The 18,559-nt window shown below is 44.5% G+C and overlaps 1 protein-coding gene across 1 annotated transcript in view; it reads right to left on the reverse strand.

Moving 5' to 3' along the window:
- The window catches only part of SH3RF2 (SH3 domain containing ring finger 2), a 79,027-nt gene that overhangs the window by 40,208 nt on the left and 20,260 nt on the right, over positions 1 to 18,559 (reverse strand). Inside the window, exons 2-3 of the mRNA XM_065409809.1 lie at positions 4,784 to 5,053; positions 1,983 to 2,078 (exon numbers count right to left, since the gene is read on the reverse strand). Of these exons, the coding sequence (XP_065265881.1) occupies positions 1,983 to 2,078; positions 4,784 to 5,053 (366 nt within the window). The remainder of the gene's footprint in view (positions 1 to 1,982; positions 2,079 to 4,783; positions 5,054 to 18,559) is intronic.

The raw sequence follows: 18,559 nt of genomic DNA on the forward strand, positions 1-18,559 counted from the left end.
AGAAGCTATGTCAGCAGGAGAAGCGCTCCCACCGACATAGCCCTGTCCACACCGGCACTTATGTCGGTGTAACTTATATCACTCAGCGGGTGGTTTATTCACACCCCTGAGCAACGTAAGTTCTGCCATCATAAACTAGTGTAGAAATAGCCTGTATTTCAACAGGGTTTCTTAGAAACTGCTTATTACCTCAATATTAATATCAAAGGGCATGTGGTGGCAATGTTTCTTACCACAATGGCTGCCAAAGAAATTAATCATGATTTACTGCTGACATTAAAGAATTGCAAAACTTTGAGATTCTCGCCCACTCATTTGAAGCAGTATGCCTAATGCCTAGGATGAAAAATAATCAATCTAGCATGGAACAGGTAATTGCCCCTACAGTATCATCATTTAAGAGAATAGGTTGTTTTTATATTCCCTCCTCCTCAATCCCAAAGACACATTCTTAAAACAAGGTTTAAAACAGGTACTGTGTGTGTGCTATACATATATTAGACTCCTCTCCAAGTACTTACAGAAATAAGTGTTATGTATAATATTGTAATTTCTGTAAGTAATTAGAGATGAGTCTAAAACCAAAACCATTTATCTGAAATTCCCCTAACACTAGGTGTTTGGTTAAAGTGGAACACAGATCTGATCATTGTCTGTAAAGCCAAAGCCAAAAGAAGTCCTGTATCTCCCAAACTAGCCCTAGGTTTGCCCTTCCCATAATCAATGTCTAATTCCCCAGTGATGTAATTAATTTATTCCAGCTAATGCCAGATTAAGTAAGTAATTACCCGAGTCAAAATTATTTCATGAAATGAAGAGACATTTTACAAAATCTATTAGAACTTCAAGTAATATTTTTACTAGTGTCTGTCTATAAAGTAATTGTGGAATAAGTAACAAATGTTTTCTGTAATTAATTTAATAATATCTCCATTTGTGTCTAGGTATTTTGATTTGTTTGTGTGCTATTTACAGTTTATAGCCCAAGCTAAACTTAGGGAGATCATTAATGACCAATTCAGTATTAAACAAAACATGTTGTGACTGGGGAAAGACTAGATGGCCAAGGAGATTGATAATGCACTAAATCTCTCTAAAACTCTCTCTCTAAATCTCTGCTTCAAATTTGGGGCAGGTTGGTAGTGACTTAAGGCTGTTACTATCTGATAGATGTTTTGTGCTTTATGGAAAATCAGTTGGTTGATCTCATTACAGTTCCTAGTGGAACTGTATTAATAGAGCTGATCAAAAAAGGCAAGTCTAGTTTGTCAAAAAATTAGCAAGGAATGAAAATTTTCCATGACATTTTTTGGATTTATTTTTTTTGCCAAAAATATGTTTGAAATAAAATTTTGAAAAACATTTGAAAAATGTTATTTTGATGGGGAAAAACAACCCTATTTCATTTTTTCCCACTGGAAATGATGAGTAGCGGGGCAGTGAATGTGAAAGAAAATGCCCCCCCACCCCATAAACAACACAAAACAAAATGGAACTTGGATGAATAATTTTGAGAATTTTCACTTAACATTTTTTGATCAAAAAATGTTTTTTTTTCCCATGAAAGTGTTCAGTTTGGTTGAAAGGGTCCCCCCATTTAAAATAGAATTTCAATTTAAATTTTGCAACTATTTCTAATTATTAACATCACAAAACCCATCATGTCACCCTCACCCTTATTCATAGTGTCAGCAAAATGCCAAAGACTGAATAGGCCATGAAGACTGAATTACCCCTTCATTGGTAGTTGTGGTCCTCCAGTTAGGAGGTGAGATACATTGACAGAGCAGTGTTTGAGAGTATCTCCTTAGGTTCCAACCACCATTCTTCACTTAAATGAGATGTAACAGAAACCAGAGAATACCCTCCAGGATCATGGACCACATGAGGAGCATCATTCAGTATGGTGGGAGTGAATACACGTGTCAACTGCTTACTGTGGTAATGGATTGAATAAGTATTTTTGAATGTGCTTCACTTACCTCCACAAACAAGATGGGGAAGATCCCTATTTTATCACCTAACTTGCCCTCTGCCCAGTTCTCATCAACTCTGCTAATCACTGTGATGATATCGCCCTGAAATGCAGAAGCATATTGTTACCAACCTTCCCATCTGGGATAGGCAGATAGTAGGTGGAAAGATGGGGTTGACCCGTAATTGCTGCAAAGCAAAAATCATTAAGCAGCCTCAGAGGTATGTCCACTATAGAGAACACAGGTCTTCAGCAAAGCTCTTTGGCACATGCTTAGCCTTCAGTACATGTTTAAGTCCATCTCTATTCAGCTCTATGCTTAGTGTGCATTTAACTTAACTTTAAATGCTTTGCTAAATCAGGACCATGAAACAAAAAATAATGGAAAATGCATGAAAAGCAAGTGAGCTTATGACTTTTTAAAAGACTTCCTTCATGTGGAAATTCTTCTTTAATTACTACGCATGAATAAAATAAGGAAAATGGCATTTCAGATATGTACCAAATATAAACCATTATAAGTTTCCAGGCAATTGGCACTGTACTGCTAAGAAACTCATATAAACCAATATTTCAAGAGTTGAAATATCCTAATATTATTGGACCTGCAGTACTTCAAATACTCTGGAGCAAAACTAGTTTTGTATCGACTGGTGGCTAAAAATCCTTTGGAAAGATCCATTTTCTGTGCAACCCAGCAGAAATGAAATGTTATTCATTTTTAATATACTTGTATTTGATCTTTTTAAAATACCTGCTGGGAGAAAAAGTCCAAAAATGCATGGGACCAAACTCACATTTTTCTTTCCTTTGAATGAATTTGAAGTTTTCGAGTAAAATTTGATTGATTCTCAAATTCCAATTGAGAGCAGAATGGTCTTGGCCTAATTCCCCTCTGGCCTGCGTCACTTGCATCTATGCAAAGTGGGTAGATGAGGATTCCATTACAGTTTGGTAGAACTTTGCTTTCCTTTTGCGCAGGTGTAAATGACTACACAAGATGAAGGAGAGGGGATAATCGGGCCCCCTTTCCAGATGTTTCTTTTAATAATAATACATTGCACTTTGATAGCGCTTGTCATCTGGACTGTGACTTAAATCACTGCATAAACATCCAGGGCCAGATTGTGGTTCACTCTGAATGGGTGCACAGAACCTCTCCTTTCTTGCATCACCCATAAGGGTCTTGTCACAACTGCAGTGCCTGGGTTCTGCTGACTACTAGCACCCGCTGGGGTGCAAATAACCTCAAGAGGGGAATAGAGCAGCAGAGAGGAGGGTATGCAGGGTATGCTGAGCTTTGAATCCTCCTGCTGCGGTTGGGTGCACAGAGGGAGCTTCATAGACCTCGTGCAGCCTGATGGGTGATATTAAAGGGAATCACTGCAGCAGCTGGTATCCTTCAGTGAGAACATACAATGTGAGCTGTCTGACTAACATTGCAAGGGACAGGGATGTGAGTGAGTGAGTGTGTTGTCCCCTCCTCGAAGAAGCATCTGCCTGTTTTATATGTACGATAACGCTCCGTGTGCTAACTGAGCTGTAGGCGTGGAAATGGAGTGCTGTCTCCAAAAGCAAATAAATAGAATGAGTAAGCAGTGAAACAAAGACAAATAAAGCAAAAAAGAAAACAAAACCAGATGGCATGAAAGAGAGGAAAGCATCTGCAGTTAAAAAATATTGTTGGCTCCCCGTGTCCCCTGTGTTATTGTTAGCAATATTAGAAACCACACTTTAAAGTGACAATGCAAAGTGAGCAGCAGCAGATGCTTCAGTGAAACTTACTTTCTCTTCTGGTTCCGCCTCATCCCAGTTTGAGATAACAGCTGGTTTTTGGATATTTGAACTTTCTTCCCCCCAGCCTTCCCCTCACCCAGCCCTGTCCATCAAGCCTCTTAACTTTGTCCTTAAGCCACTCTAGAGAACTGCTTGTTTTTGTCACTGATTAGCAACAGCACTAGGGGCTGAGTTGCCAAGTGAAAAGAAAAACAGGTGACTTTTCTGTTAGGACATCAGAGCCCGTAGGCATTGGTTTCTCAGCTAGATTCAATATGCTTCACCTAATTTTGACATACTAGGAAGTGTTGACATTGCTGTGAAGCACAGTTACCTTGAAAAATATCTCCTCTAAAAGGAATAAATGCAAGTCCTGTGATTTCAGTAGAATACCATGACAGATGGCAAATGTCTGTAGAACCATGCAGGTGTTGCTTCACTAATGTATGTTCCTAAAGGAATGGTTGAATATGTTGATGGTGCATAGATGACCTCAGTCCCCTGACTATTAAGTCATTCTCCTTTTATTATATAACTAAACATCTTTCAAGGCAAACCCTCCCATAGTTTAGGGAATAATGCAGCTAATTGGTTATTAGCTAATTGACTAAAGGAGCATTGTTGAGAAGTTAAAACAAAGGACTGAACATCAGGCTTCTGGGTTCTGTTTCCACCTCTGTCAAATTTCCACTCATTTTCTAAATATCAGTGTGTGTCCTTGGGGAAGTCACTTAGGTGGGACTTTCAACCATTGACTTCAATGCTTGGTTAGAGTTGGGTTAACACTGAGGACTTCTGAAAACCCTACCCTCAACCTCTCCATCTTGGTTTATCTATGTGTAAAATGGGGATGATGCTTACTCCACTGAGGTGCTGGGAAGTGTAATTCTTGTTTGTATAGAGCTTTGAGATCTTTAGATGAAAGGTTCTATAGACCTGCAAGGTTCTATGGTGCTGACGACAGGACCCAGGGTTGAGAAACTACCCAGCTGTTAAAATACCTGCCCCTGACTTGCGGAAAGGCAACCTTACCTTATGAAATGTCAGGCAGTCCTTATTTTCATTTTTATCTCTCTCTCTCAGATCAAAGTTGTAAAGTGCTCTGCACAGGGGTGGTGGCAGTGGAAGTTGTTTGATAACCTGCACTGAGCTGGTTGGGAAAACCCCACTGACCCCATTGATCTCTCCCAGGTACCATTTTTCATCCAGCTGTCGGTGCAATATGATGATGTCCCCTTTATTGAACCTCAGTTCACCAGGGTTTTGTCCTCTGTAGCTGTACAGGGCTCTGGCCCTGGGAACCTGCAGGATAAGAAACAAACATTAGCTTTTACTCATGACCTGCTGACACAAAGTTCTGGTCATCGTTGTGTAAGCTAACATGACTCCTCACATTTGCATCCTTAATTGATGTCATTTTCTAGTGAAGACAAGCCCCAAAGGAGAACTCCTGACTGACACCAGTGCAGCTAACACATCAGGTTCAATATTTAGGAATTTGATGAAATGAGCAATTGCTTTCTCTGTACTGTCCTCCTTGTGGGGCTTAATTGTCTCCTGTGAGTTTGTGATCCTCTCACAATGTTTTCATATTAATAAACCCACATCATTAGGCTTTTTATTAGTTAGTTTTTTATTCAGTATCCTATGCACTATGGTTTAACTGTTGGCTTTAGATTATATTTTACCTGCTCAGCATTTCAGGAGGGGGCACTTTATTAATAATAATTATTAATATTATTATTGTTTCTTAACTGTTCAATCTGGGTAGGAGGGAGAAATGTACTGAAATCAGAAGAGATGAGGGAACCTTCCCGCATTGTTCCATACAACAGTCTCCTAAGTAAAACTAGAGTTCACTTAAAATATCCACTTTACTGACCTGAATCATATTTTATCCACTCCAAAAATTCAATTTAATACACAGTGCAATGGATTGTTTGGATGGTTGAATCAAACCCAGAGCCATCACTGGCCTCGCTGCCCTGAGTTCAGGAGCTACAGTTTGAAAGCAACCTTGCAGATTTTTTCCTGGAAGAAGACGAGTACAGATAAGCCAAAGGCTGCTTCTTGCTATGCAGCGGTTCCAGGTGTGCAGCGCTTGGTGTGACAAGCACAGGGAACAAGCATCTGCATCAGCTCAGAAAATGAGGTGGGGGGCTTGTATTCCAGGCTGGTGGAAACACCTTGGGTGAGCAGCTTTATTAGATAGTGTACTGTCCTACTACACTCCACATAACACTGGTGGACTTTGGGTTTCACTTATATTTACTGTAATTTGTACCGTATGCTTCTGGTTGAAGTGCAAAACGAACTAAAAAGTTGGAAGTGCAGTAAGGGTTAAGGCTTGTAATCTACCCACAAAATAACCCTGTGTGAGGGCCAGCTGACTTAAGTACTGTATAGGCTCTCTGAATAGGGGTGAATTTCATTCCAGGTGCCTGAGTGTTGTAAAAAGTTGTATTACCTACAATAAAGAGCACTGCCAATAGACCTCTACAATCTCTAAGCACAGAGGGAAGAGTGACATTAGAAGCAGCAGCCTTATTGAATATCCTTGTTTTGGCTTGCTAAACGTTATTTATTTAATAATGCTATTTTAATATAGCGTCTTGGTGCTATTTAATACAGCAGTTGCCATGCTGTATCAGACTAGTAGTCCATCTGCTCTTGTATCCAATTTGCAATGGTGGCCGAAACCAAATGCTTTAGAGGTACGTGAAAAAACCCTTATGCTGCACAATTTTGCAATAGCATGCCTGTGGGAGAGGTTTCTTTCTAACCTGAGCCAGTTAGTTGTTGGTTTTATGCTGTGAAGAAGGAGGGTGGATATAGCTGATAAAGTTTATCCTAGCTAGTGTAACTGCAGATGTTATTCTTCTTACTCTTATTAATCCTTTCATGAATCCTACAATATTGTTTGCCTCCATAATATCTTGCAGCAGTGGGTTCCACAGGCTATGCATCTTCTAAAATAGGTTTCCTTTAATACATTTTTATTTGCAATTATACAGTTCCTAGTGGAATATGCTCAAGTACCTTCCCTGCAATTGTTATGCCTCTTGAAATAATGGCAGCTCCGTTCTCTGTGGAAGTATATAGATCACTCACTGAGAACTCTGAACTTGAGAGAGGGTTCTAGGGGTATCCTGATTCCCCCAATGCAAAGATTGAAAAAGTATAAGTCAAAAATATCCCACTGATCCATTCTGGGTTATAGATACAACATACCATGGTGGCCCAGAGTGCTGAAGCCAAGGTCTAAAGACCAGGAAAAAAAATTAGAGCTGGGTAGGAAGCAATTTTCTCTTCCCTGCAAATATTTTGGAGCTTTTGAAAGTTGTTCCCACTCTGCATCAGGGTGAAACTGAGATCTTTTGAAGTTTTTCGTGGTGGCTGGGGAGAGGGACTCTCAGAATAGCCAATAGCCCAATAGTTAGGGCGTTCACCTGGGATAGATGAGAGCCTGGTTCAAGTCCCTTCTCTGCCTGGTTCAGCGGAGGGACTGGAACTTCAGTTTCAGAAGAGTGCCCTGGCTGTTGGCTCTTCTGAGGTGGGTCTCTCTTCTGTTAGAGCTGTTCCACTTTGTATAAATAGTTAAATAGTCACTGGGTCAGAGAGAGAAAGAGACTCTATAGCACAGTGTTTAGGACCCTCCCTTGGGATGTGGGAGATGCAGGGACTTGAAAAGAGATTCCCCCCTCCCACTTGCAAAGGACCCTATTCTATCATCCATTCCAAAGTCATTCATGCTGAAAGAAATCTAAACTGCGTAGTGTCTGATCAGTTAGGAACGTTAGAATTGACACATTGGATCAGATTAGTCATCCATGGAGTTTGGTATCCTGTCTCCATTAGTGGTCAGTACCAAGGTGCTTCAGAAGAAGGTGCAAAGAACACCACCAGCCCCCAAGGGAAGTTCAACCCTGGGATACATTTTACAAAGGCTGGGTTGTTTCCAGACAAGCAGATGTGCCAGTATTGGGAAGATCTGTGCAAGAAGGTGTGACATTACGCCCCATATTCTTCATGGAGATATAGTTATGATATGATTATGGCATAACTAAGATGTATTTTATGCAAGATGGGTCATGTGAGATATCATTGGAAAGGTTATGATTTACTAATATGATTATCCTATTTGTATGCATGTATCATTTTTTTATCTAAAGTTAGGAATATTGCCTATGCATCTATTACAAATGTGTTTACACCTGGGGAACACTCACCAGATAGAATACAATCAGTCTGGATGGCCGGTTGGGAAGGACCATTAGGGAAAACAGTAGGTCTTTGCAGATGCTAATCTCCCATCGGGAAGCATTCCTGGGGACCCTGCAAACAGCCTCTGAGTTATGGCTGCAGGGTCATGTGACCAAGTCACCTGGTACTAGACTTCTGGGGGGAGGGATAGCTCAGTGGTTTGCGCATTGGCCTGCTAAACCCAGCATTGTGAGTTCAATCCTTGAGGGGGCCATTTAGGGATCTGGGGCAAAAATCTGTCTGGGGATTGGTCCTGCTCTGAGCAGGGGGTTGGACTAGATGACCTCCTGATATCCCTTCCAATCCTGATATTCTAAAATACTAGTATTTTTCCACTAACCAGGGTTGGGAACCAACTGGGAGACAAAGGATTCCCACCATATGCAAAAACTATTTAAGGCAGGGGAGTGACATTATCATGATTCATTCTTCACTAACTCCCTGTCCAGTAAAGAAGGCTGCTGGAAACACCTGAGAAACAAAGAGACTGAGCTGGGGTGGGGGGAAGGGCTGAGCCCAGGCTAGAGGGTGTCTGGTTTGTGAAAGGAATCTCTGGAGTTTTAAGCTGCAAGCAAGTCTCTGCAATCTGCCTAAAACATCATTTAGGGTGAGAATTTGCTACTTGTAACCAATTTCTTTAGTATATTAATCTTAGATTGCGTTTTGTTTTATTTTTTGTGTAATCTGCTTTGATCTGTTTGCTATCCCTTATAATCACTTTAAATCTATCTTTTGTAATTAATAAACTTGTTTTGTTTTGTCTAAAACCCAGTGTGTGGAATTCATAACGGGGGGGCAAAAAGCTGTTGCATATCTCTCTCCACATTGAGGGAGGGGGCGAATTTCACGAGTTTACACTGTACAATTCTCTGTGCAGCACAAGATGGTACAGATTTGGATCTACCCTCTAGAGTGGGGGGCGTGCACTTGAGTACTGGGAAATTCCTTAGTTGAGCCTTCCCATGCAGAGCTGATCTCAGCATCTGTGTGTAAAGCTGCAGCTGGGGTGTGTCCCTACCTGTAGGTGTGCTGGTAAAGTGCAGTCTGAAGCTTGAGGGGGAGGGCTTGGCTGGCTTGCGTCAGCAATACAGTGTCAAGGGAGCCCAGGCTAGTGGGTCAGGTGGGCTCAGTGGTACCCCACTTCCAAGTGGCACCCCAAAGAAGGGGGGTAACCCATCACAGAAGGCTCGACCACTTGGACTTTTCTGCCCCTCTCCTCACAGTGGCTGGGCACAGCTGCCATCCTTACGCTCCCCAGACACAGGAAATGTCATCTTCTAGGGCTTCCATGGGGAGCCTTGAAGTGGGCATGGTGGAGGCATGGGTAAGGTCTATTCCTCTTCCTCTGTGTTGATAGCAGAACTAAGAGCGAAAGAAAGGTGCATTGCTGTTCCCTCCCCTCAAGGGAGGTTGTCACAGGCACCTCCCTCCGCACATGGTCTGGGGTTCCCCTGTTCTATTGAGGCTCCACAACCTCTAATCCCCACAATTACCCAGAGCTGTGCCTGTCAGGCACAATAAAGCCCCAGGTGTTCTGTAGTCACCTCCCACATGCTGTAGAACAAACGTTCTGAGGGAGGACCACATTCTGGAACCGCCGTCCCATCGCCTTGGCTCCAGGGTCCAGATCAGAGTTAAATGAAACTGCTAATGCTAAAGATAGCACCAGCAAATGCCTCTTCATCTCTTTTATCTTGTCTCTGGAGCCCTAGATTAACTCTCCCCATTCTTTGGGTTTTGCAACTTTATGTAGCGGGAGAAACTGCACATTAAGTGTAACGCAGCTGGCAAATGTGTTTAATTCATTATAGGTACTTTTTGCAGCATGACCTGGTTTATTAAAGTGGCATTCACATGTATTGACATGAGCTGTTCAAAAGCAATCTGCTGCCATAGGCTGAGAGGCCAAGGATTGTCTGGTCCATAGAGACTGAATAATTCATATCACTATCTAGAAGTGGACTTCTAGGTGAGGAGCAAGGCATGTTAATTGGGCAGTGGGGAGGATTGAAGTGGGGAGCTTCCACTGCTACTGCTCAGGCTGTGCCCATTCTATGGATAAATTGTGGATTTCAGTCCCTAGGGCAGTCAAGGGCTGGGTGACAGTGTGTCCTAGTGGCTAGGGTACTGCACCAGGACTCAGGAGACTGGGGTTTAATTCCGGGCTCTGCCACTGGTTTGCTGGGTGACCTTGAGCAAGTCACATCCCTCCTCATGCCTCAGTTTCCCCATCTGCAAAATGAGTATAATGATCCTGACCTCACTTTGAGATCTATGGATGAAAAGTGCCATGTAAGAGCTAAGTACTATTATTAAATCAACTTACCTTCATGTGCCCTAAATTAAATCTAAACTAAACTCTAGTATGAATGGAAAAAATTTAAGTCCCTGGTTCCTGCTCCCAGATCCTGTCTTGCTTCTCACATAATAACCAATATACAGTAAATCATCATCATTATCATCTTATTGGAGAGGCAGCACAGGCTAGTGGGCCAAGCACAGGCCTGGAAGTCAGGAATTTTGGAGTCCTAGTACTGGCTGTGCTGGCCTGAAGTGCCTCACTTAACATCTTTGTTGTTTAGCTTCGCCATCTGTAATGTAGGAATCCCCACTCGCTGGGGTGGTGGTGGGGAGTTAAGGCTGGTTACTGCTTGCTGTGGAAAGTGCTTAGTGGTGTTGTTCTCCACTGAAAGTGGCTATCGCCCCCAAATCAGAGCTAAACTGTTATTTTAAACAATGTTTTTATCTGACAATTGTGTTCCCTTTTAGATTCTGCTGAGCTGCTCCCCCAGTGATTAATGAAATTGCTCTCCCATCATCCTTCACCAGCACAGTCTGTCAAAACTGAAGCTCCGCGCGGCTGTAAAAAACGCTCTCCCTCTTGAGACCGTAGCTCAACCACTAATACTTCCAAAAGGCCAGCTTGGTTCTTTTATTTCCGAAAGCTTCCGTGGCTCCAAAGCAAATATTCTGAGCTCACCTCCTAACTTGAGGCCCAAGAGCTCCCGTGGAGGGGAATGGGATCTGTGATCCCAATTCAGCAAAGTACATAAGCATAGCCTCAAGTCCCATTGATTTCAATGTGACTAAAACTCATGCTGTAGAGCTTGGCTGAATCAGGACCAATATGTGAGGAGAATTTGGCCCTTGGTATGTGTGAGGGTTTGGGGAACCTGTATGAAATTCTGGTTGATTATTAAGTTGTTATTATGAAAACTGCTGTATCATTGAATTCCCCTATGTAAATATGCTAGTGGAGGGCTGGGTCTCTGGCCCTGCCAGAGCAGGGCAATAGCCAATTGGTTAAGGACTATCAGCACCTCAATAGGCCTTGCCTGGGGAGAACAGAAGAGTTACTGCTTCCTAGGGCAACACAGTTCTCTCAAAATTCCCTCAACAGGGAGGGGAGGAATTGGAGAAGATGGAAAGGGGAAGACTCAGGGACACACACAGGAAGTTTGAGCTGGAGAGGGGAACGGGACAGACCAAGGTCGGAGAAGAAGAGCCAAATACAACCATGCACTGAGACAGAAGGACGGTGGACAGCCCCAAAGGATTCTGACCCCAGTGCAAAGAATGCTCCAGAAAGGTGAGGAAATTGGGGAAGGGAAGTGTGTATAGCCTTATTGTTCTTGTATAGACTTGTGCTATTAAAGAAATAGCAATAATGTTGTAGAACCCAGTGGCTGGGTCCCCTCACAGCAGTCTGGTGAGTGGCCAAGAGGAGGGGCTCGACTGGGCTTGTGATAGTAGATAACTAGTTTGTGGAGATGGTGTATGTGCAGATGGAAAAGACTTTTTAAGTCAACTAGCTCCTGTCACTGCAGGATTGTTCCCTACTCTCTACATTTGTTAGTGCTTTTTCTGGTCTGGTTTTAAATGTACCATGGGTGTTGGGAGGCAGCACTGAGCCAACATACAACAGGCAACACACCCACACCCATGTTATTGCAATTTCATGTTTGTTCTTGTTTTTGTCATTCAGACTGAAAGTGTTTGGTTGCTTTTTGTGTGTGGAGAAATACAAGTTTCCACAACCGCAAATCTAGCAAAGATATGTCAAAACTTAGGATTGGGCTAGCAGTTCATGTACACAAACCAGTCAATCCCAGCAGCATTCTAGGAGGAAGGTAAGATCCCAGAGAAAGATTAGACTCCAAGTTAATTAGAGCTTGGGAAAGATCAGAAAGTGACCTAGAACTTGGGAAGAGAATGTTCTACATGAATAGTTATGTAATCATTGCTACTTACTACAGAGAAGGGAACCAGGAAAAGAAGAAATTCCTGTAATACCTTCATAGCTCTTTACACCTTCAAAGTATTTTGAAACATGAAGCAATTAATATTAATGTTTAATGCTAATTAAGTAATTCATTTTGTACTGTAAAATGTGCTAATGGTAAACATGCATGCACCTGGCTTAGTAATACTTGAAGTGCATCTGTGCAAAAGGAAAGGCAATGAAAGAACTCTGTGTAGCCTTAAAGTTCTTTGACAAAGTCCAAACTCTGCAAGCTCTGTTTCTTTTCAGTCACTAGAATTTGTTGTTGAAACAAGAGGCTTTAATATTCATCTTCTGAGCACAGTCAGTCAGTCTCTCTCTTTCTGAGGATGTAAGGGTGAAACAATCTTATACCTGCAACTTAAATGACTTATGTTAGCCCAACAGCTACAAGACTTCATTTGTCAGAGGTGCTGAGTACCCACAGGTGTCGCTGGCTTCAGTGGCAGGTGCTGAGCCCCTGTAAAATTCAGAACTGTAGTTTTAGAAGGTTCTGGAAGCCTCAGTGCCCTTTACTTTGTGTCTCCCTTTGTCCTCCCGCCCAGGAGCTCTCTCTGACTTGGCTAATCCATGTTCAGTTATGCCCTTGCAAACCTAAGAGAGTCCACAAGATTGCATTAAAAACTCATGTTGGCACCATCCAATGCACAATCTAGCCCTGGTTCTGCCTGGAATCCCAGAACGTCATCTGCCCAACCCAGCCTAACCCTGGATCCAAGCACTGTTGTTTTAGCCCCTCTGAATGAAGAACTGAGCAGTAAGTTGCCCTGTTAATCTAAGTTGATCAATGCAAACATGATGTGAAAAGCCTGGCTGCCTTGCAACAGTTTCACTGCATTACAGCAGATGAGCCCAATACAATCAACTGTGGTGCTGCAGCCACAGGTGTCCCCAGTAATTCTTGCCTTTTCTAGAGCTGGCCTGAAATAGAGAGAAACCAGAAATATCTGTGCTACCTGTTGATGGGTCCCACGCACATGCAGCCTTGCCACCATTTTTCACTAGTCGGTCTCAGTAGGAAATGCATGTGGCATCTACTAAAGAGGGCTCAGTGAGGGCCCGGGTCATTAGTGGGGATTAAACCCCAGGAATTTGATCAAGGCTGCTACCACTTAACCAAACCAGTGGTCCCCAAACTGTGGGGCATGCAGGGGGACTTACAGCAGGGCTGGGGCCAGCCCCCATGAGGGATGTTGGGAGGGAGCACCACCCAGCTCAGCTCCGGCCCCATCCGCAGCTCTAGTCTGTCCCCTGCTCCACCCCCAGCCCAGTTCCAGTCCTGGCCACAGCTCCACTCCACCCCCTGCTCCACCCCTAGTCCAACTCTGCCCTCATTCCCTCTCCACCCCTAGTCTACTTTCACCTCTAGCCCTAGCTCTTCCCCCCCCATCCCCAGTTCAGTCCCCAGCTCTGCCTTCAGCCCAAACTCTTCTGCTGAGCCAACTGTGCAGTAGTGGAGGTGGGGGGCATGGACAGATTCCATTGCTGGTAAGGGAGGGACACGACAGGAAAAGTTTGGACACCACTGAGCTAAAGGGATAACTCCATTAGCTGGTAGCAATCGTCTCTTACGTTTTACATGGACCAGGCCTTAGCTGTTCCCAAACTTTTTACCTGCATGACCCCATTTCGGACTTATTGATTCCTGTGACCACAGACAGCAACAGAGCAACATGGGCCTACAACGTGATCTCACATGTATGATGCCCTCAAGGTTAGACTGTAGAGCAAAATGGCAACCTCTGTGCAACGTGACTTTGCACGTATGGTGCGTGCAAGGTCACACCACTGGAGGATGCCATTTTGTAGAGCAGTTCAGATGTGTTCATGACCCCATCCATTGATGACTGGGGTCACAATCCATAGTTGTGGAATCACTTAGAGAAAGACAAGACCCACATTTTTCCCCATGTGTTACACACATGTTCTATGTGCTGGGAACCTCTGGGAGGTATTGTGACTGCCTGAGAAACAATGCCTCCCAATGTACCTGCTTGGCACCTCCGCCCACCACAAAGTCGGCCATTGTTTAATGGACCTAACTAAGCCTTTATGTTCATAAGCTCTTGAGAGCTGGGACCTTGTCTTATTGTCGTTAGAGCACCTCGCACATCACTGGTGCTGTCGGGAAGAAAATGCTCACAACAAAGCTCTGCAGAATGGTTCTAGAGATAACCAGAGACTTCATGTTGAAATGTCAAGCTCAATCTCTCCAGCCTGGAGTCATTTTTAAAAAGCAAACATGGAAATGCTGCTGTTGGGTTCTTCACTGAAATGAAGTTTTGTGCATGTGTGGCAATGACATGCAGTGCTTCGTTTCACGTGCATAATTTAAGCATAGCGCTTGCTCTGATTTCGATCTATTTTAAGAACTAAATACACCTAAGCAGGCGGGACATTTATTAACTGAAGATTTAACTTTCAAGGTATATCAAAGTGTCCAGAGCCAAAAGTGACTGTCAGTCTCCCTTAGATAATACACGGCTGCAAAGGCCCTGGTAGATGTAGCTTGAAGAACCTATCAGTTCACTTTAAATTCAAATCTGGACACAAAAAGGGTCTGAAATATCTGAAAGAAACAGAGATATTTGTTTGTGCAGAGCCCACATGAGGTTAGCTTATTTTATACATGCCGTGGTACTTAACAAAGAGAATAAATTTTAATCTGATTGCAGAAGTAGTCAGATCAGGCCGGGTTGTATCTGCCAATGCAGCTTTAAATGTCAACAGGCTGAAAGAAAGGATCAAAACTGTCATCTAGTTTATTCACTGAGGAATGTCATCAGACTTCTCACTGGCACCTCTGTTTAGTTACCTTCATAGTGAAGTGTGTATTGATACCAGCATATTCCCGTCACACTCTGGAAACCAACTCTCTTGGTTGCTGTCAGCAGGTGAAATTCCCACTCTCTTCTGAACAGCATTAGTGGTGCTGTATTGAAGAAAGCTCTAGTAACATTGTATGACTGTGGTCCTCTTAGCAGGGGTTCTCAACTTTTTTCTGGCTGAGGCCCCCCTCAACATGCTATAAAAACACCAGGGTCCAGCGGGGATCAGAGCGGGGCTTGGGCATAGGCAAGTTTTACTTCTATTTTTTGGGGGGGGCAAGGGCTGGTGGGGCTCATGCCAGCTCTGCATAGCAGGGTCCAGGGAGGGAGCGCCACCTCCACCCCCTGACTCACTCAGGAAGCCACCCAGCCTGTCTGGGCTGTGGGGGGATGCAACCAAAAATATCACTCAAAGTGGGGACTCAGTTCAAAAAGTTTTAAAACCAGGCAGGAGGTAGCTAGGGGCTGTGTGCAGGCAGGGGAGTAGCTCAGCGTGCAGGCAGGGGGTAGCTAGGGGCTGTGTGCAGGCAGGGGAGTAGCTCAGCGTGCAGGCAGGGGGTAGCTAGGGGCTGTGTGCAGGCAGGGGAGTAGCTCAGGGTGGAGGCAGGGGGTAGCTAGGGGCTGTGTGCAGGCAGGGGAGTAGCTCAGGGTGCAGGCAGGAGGTAGCTAGGGGCTGTGTGCAGGCAGGGGAGTAGCTCAGGGTGCAGGCAGGGGGTAGCTAGGGGCTTTGTATGGGTGGGGGTGGGGGGCTCCCAGTGCAGCTCCCAGCTTCAGCGGGGGTGGAGGGGCACTGAGGCTCCCGGCTTCAGCCCCCCGCTGCTCCTGGCTTGGGTGGAGGAGGTTTGCTGGCTTCAGCCCCGCGCTGCTCCCGGCTTCGGGGCTGGGGCTCGGGGCACTGGGTTTCAGCTGTGGGGCTCCACGGCCCCCCTGAAAGGGCTTGCGGGCCCCCAGAAGGCCATAGACCCCCGGTTGAGAACCGCTGCTCTTAGCACCTCGTGAACACAAGATATGGGTCAAACCCATTAACCACTTCTGTTAAATCCAACAAGGCCTCTAGAAATACTCAATATAGTGTAACAGGCTGGCAATGTTTGAGTGAGACCCCTGGCCTTGTTAGTAGCTGTTGATCCTGCTAGAAAAGGGTTAAGCAGGGTCTGCTGACTTGCTGAGTCAGGCGACTCATCACCCCACCTAGATATGTGGGAGACAAGAGTGACTCTTAGGAGAGAAGATCTAGGGAGTGGGTTGAGCAATCTGGAGGGAGGCACTCCGGGAGCAGCTAAACCTGGGGAGTATCTTGATATTACCTCATTCTTATTTTCTTTGTGAACAAAGTCAACCCCCAGGAAGTGGAGGAGTTTGGAATTTTCATACTGTATGGATTGTGACTGTAGAGTGGATTGGCAATGGCACCTGCTCAGTTAGATATAGAGGCTTTCCAGTGGGGCGTGGGTGTAGCTCACTATTTGTTTTGCTCATAGTCAGTCTAGTTTCTAAAGTTAATGCATATAAAAACCTGCTGAGGCCTGCCATGTGGGAAAGAACTCTTTGGCTAATCACTACCATGGCTCTTAATCCATCTCCAGGCATCGCCTCCTATACTAGCCACTCCTTTCACTTGTGATCAACATGCCCTCCCTAACCTTGTCAATATCATCACACGGTCTCTCTAAGGCTTTGTCTTTGAGGGATACAGTAGATTTGACCATATACTTCAGTTTCTGTAGAGCTCCCAGTGTAAAAGAATTATGCTGGATTGTCCTTCCTGCATCCCAGGCTTCATTTCCTCAACAACTCTTTGTCCTTCCTCACCCTCATATCCAGGCTCCTGTCAAATCTTGGTGCTTCTTTCTTTGCAATGCCTCTAAAATACAATCACCCCTCTCTGTCCAAATTGTTAAACTTTGGCATGTACATTGATTAGTTCCTTTACCTCTATCTCTATGGCCTTCCCAGCTCCCCAGTCTACCCAAAACATTACAAATGAAGTATCGTCTTGTCCTGATGTTCTGACCATATCTCTCCCCATTGAATCCCTTCTTTAGCTTTTTCTCTCTCTTTTTCCAGACTAAGTTTAAGATGTTCATTTTCACCTTCTTTTTCAGTGTCTACAGCTTTGCCTCCACCTACATGGTTGATCTCCTTTCCTTCTACACCTCGTCTCACACTCAACCCCTCCCCCCATTCCTCAGTCCTTACTGTTCCCCTTTTTCTCCTGACACTCAAAATTCAGTGCCTTTCTGCCACACCACGTTTTTCACTATGGCTGGAACAGATTCCCTCTTATTGTGTCAACTAGTGCAGAGCTTCTCAAAGTCGGGCCGCCGCTTGTTCAGGGAAAGCCCCTGGCGGTCCGGGCCGGTTTGTTTACCTGCCGCGTCTGCAGGTTCGGCCGATTGCGGCTCCCACTGGCCGCGGTTCGCCGCTCCATGCCAATGGGGGCTGCGGGAAGTGGCGCAGGCTGAGGGATGTGCTGGCCACCCTTCCCACAGCCCCCATTGGCCTGGAGCGGCAAACCACGGCCAGTGGGAGCCGCGATCGGCCGAACCTGCGGACGCGGCAGGTAAACAAACCGGCCCGGACTGCCAGGGGCTTTCCCTGAAGAAGCGGTGGACCGGCTTTGAGAAGCACTGACCTAGTGGCCTCCCTTGTTCAAATCCCTCTTTAGACCTCTTCTTTTGCTTACCCTTCCATTAATCTCTTCTCCGGCTCTGTTGCTCCTTAATTGGTGTAGAGAATCTAATGCTGACTGTAAACCCCTTGGGGCAGAGACTCTCTCTCTCTCTCTCTCTCTCTCTCTCTCTCTCTCTCATGGTTTTATATAGCTGAGCACACCGATGGCCCTTCTGGCCAGATTAAATGCCTATTGATGTTAGCTGCAAAACTCTTATTGACTTCTATGGTAATAATAATTAATGATGCTGCTGAAGTGCTTCTTAGTTCAGTATCCACAGTACATTGATCCCGTCTCTCCACAGCTGGATTTTTCACCTATTCATGGGTTTATGGTTAACAGTACATCAGGAGACTCGCTGATGAAGTGCATTTGCCTTCCATTCATTGAGATAGTGACAAATATCTGCATTTTACAGGACCCAGTACTCATCCTGAACATCACGGGAGCAACAGTTGTGGGAAGTAGCTTCCTTCACCTCCATCTGGCCAGGAAATGATGATGATAATAATGACCTCAAGGGCTAACATAGCACTTTTCATGTGTAGATTTCACAGTGATCAATTGCTGCCACCTCCAGACTTTATACTCACTGTACTCAGGGCTAAACGTGAAGGTACAATGGAAACTCAAACCCATGCAGAACACAGCAGCTCCTCTCCTTGGCTGGAAAAATCATTAAGAGCATGTACTAAAGTTCTGCATCTTCCACTTGTTCCACTTCAGGACATAGATCAACACCCTTATGTCAACCTTTAAGG

The sequence above is a fragment of the Emys orbicularis genome, chromosome 8 (assembly GCF_028017835.1).
Source record: "Emys orbicularis isolate rEmyOrb1 chromosome 8, rEmyOrb1.hap1, whole genome shotgun sequence".
Classification (NCBI taxonomy): domain Eukaryota; kingdom Metazoa; phylum Chordata; order Testudines; family Emydidae; genus Emys; species Emys orbicularis.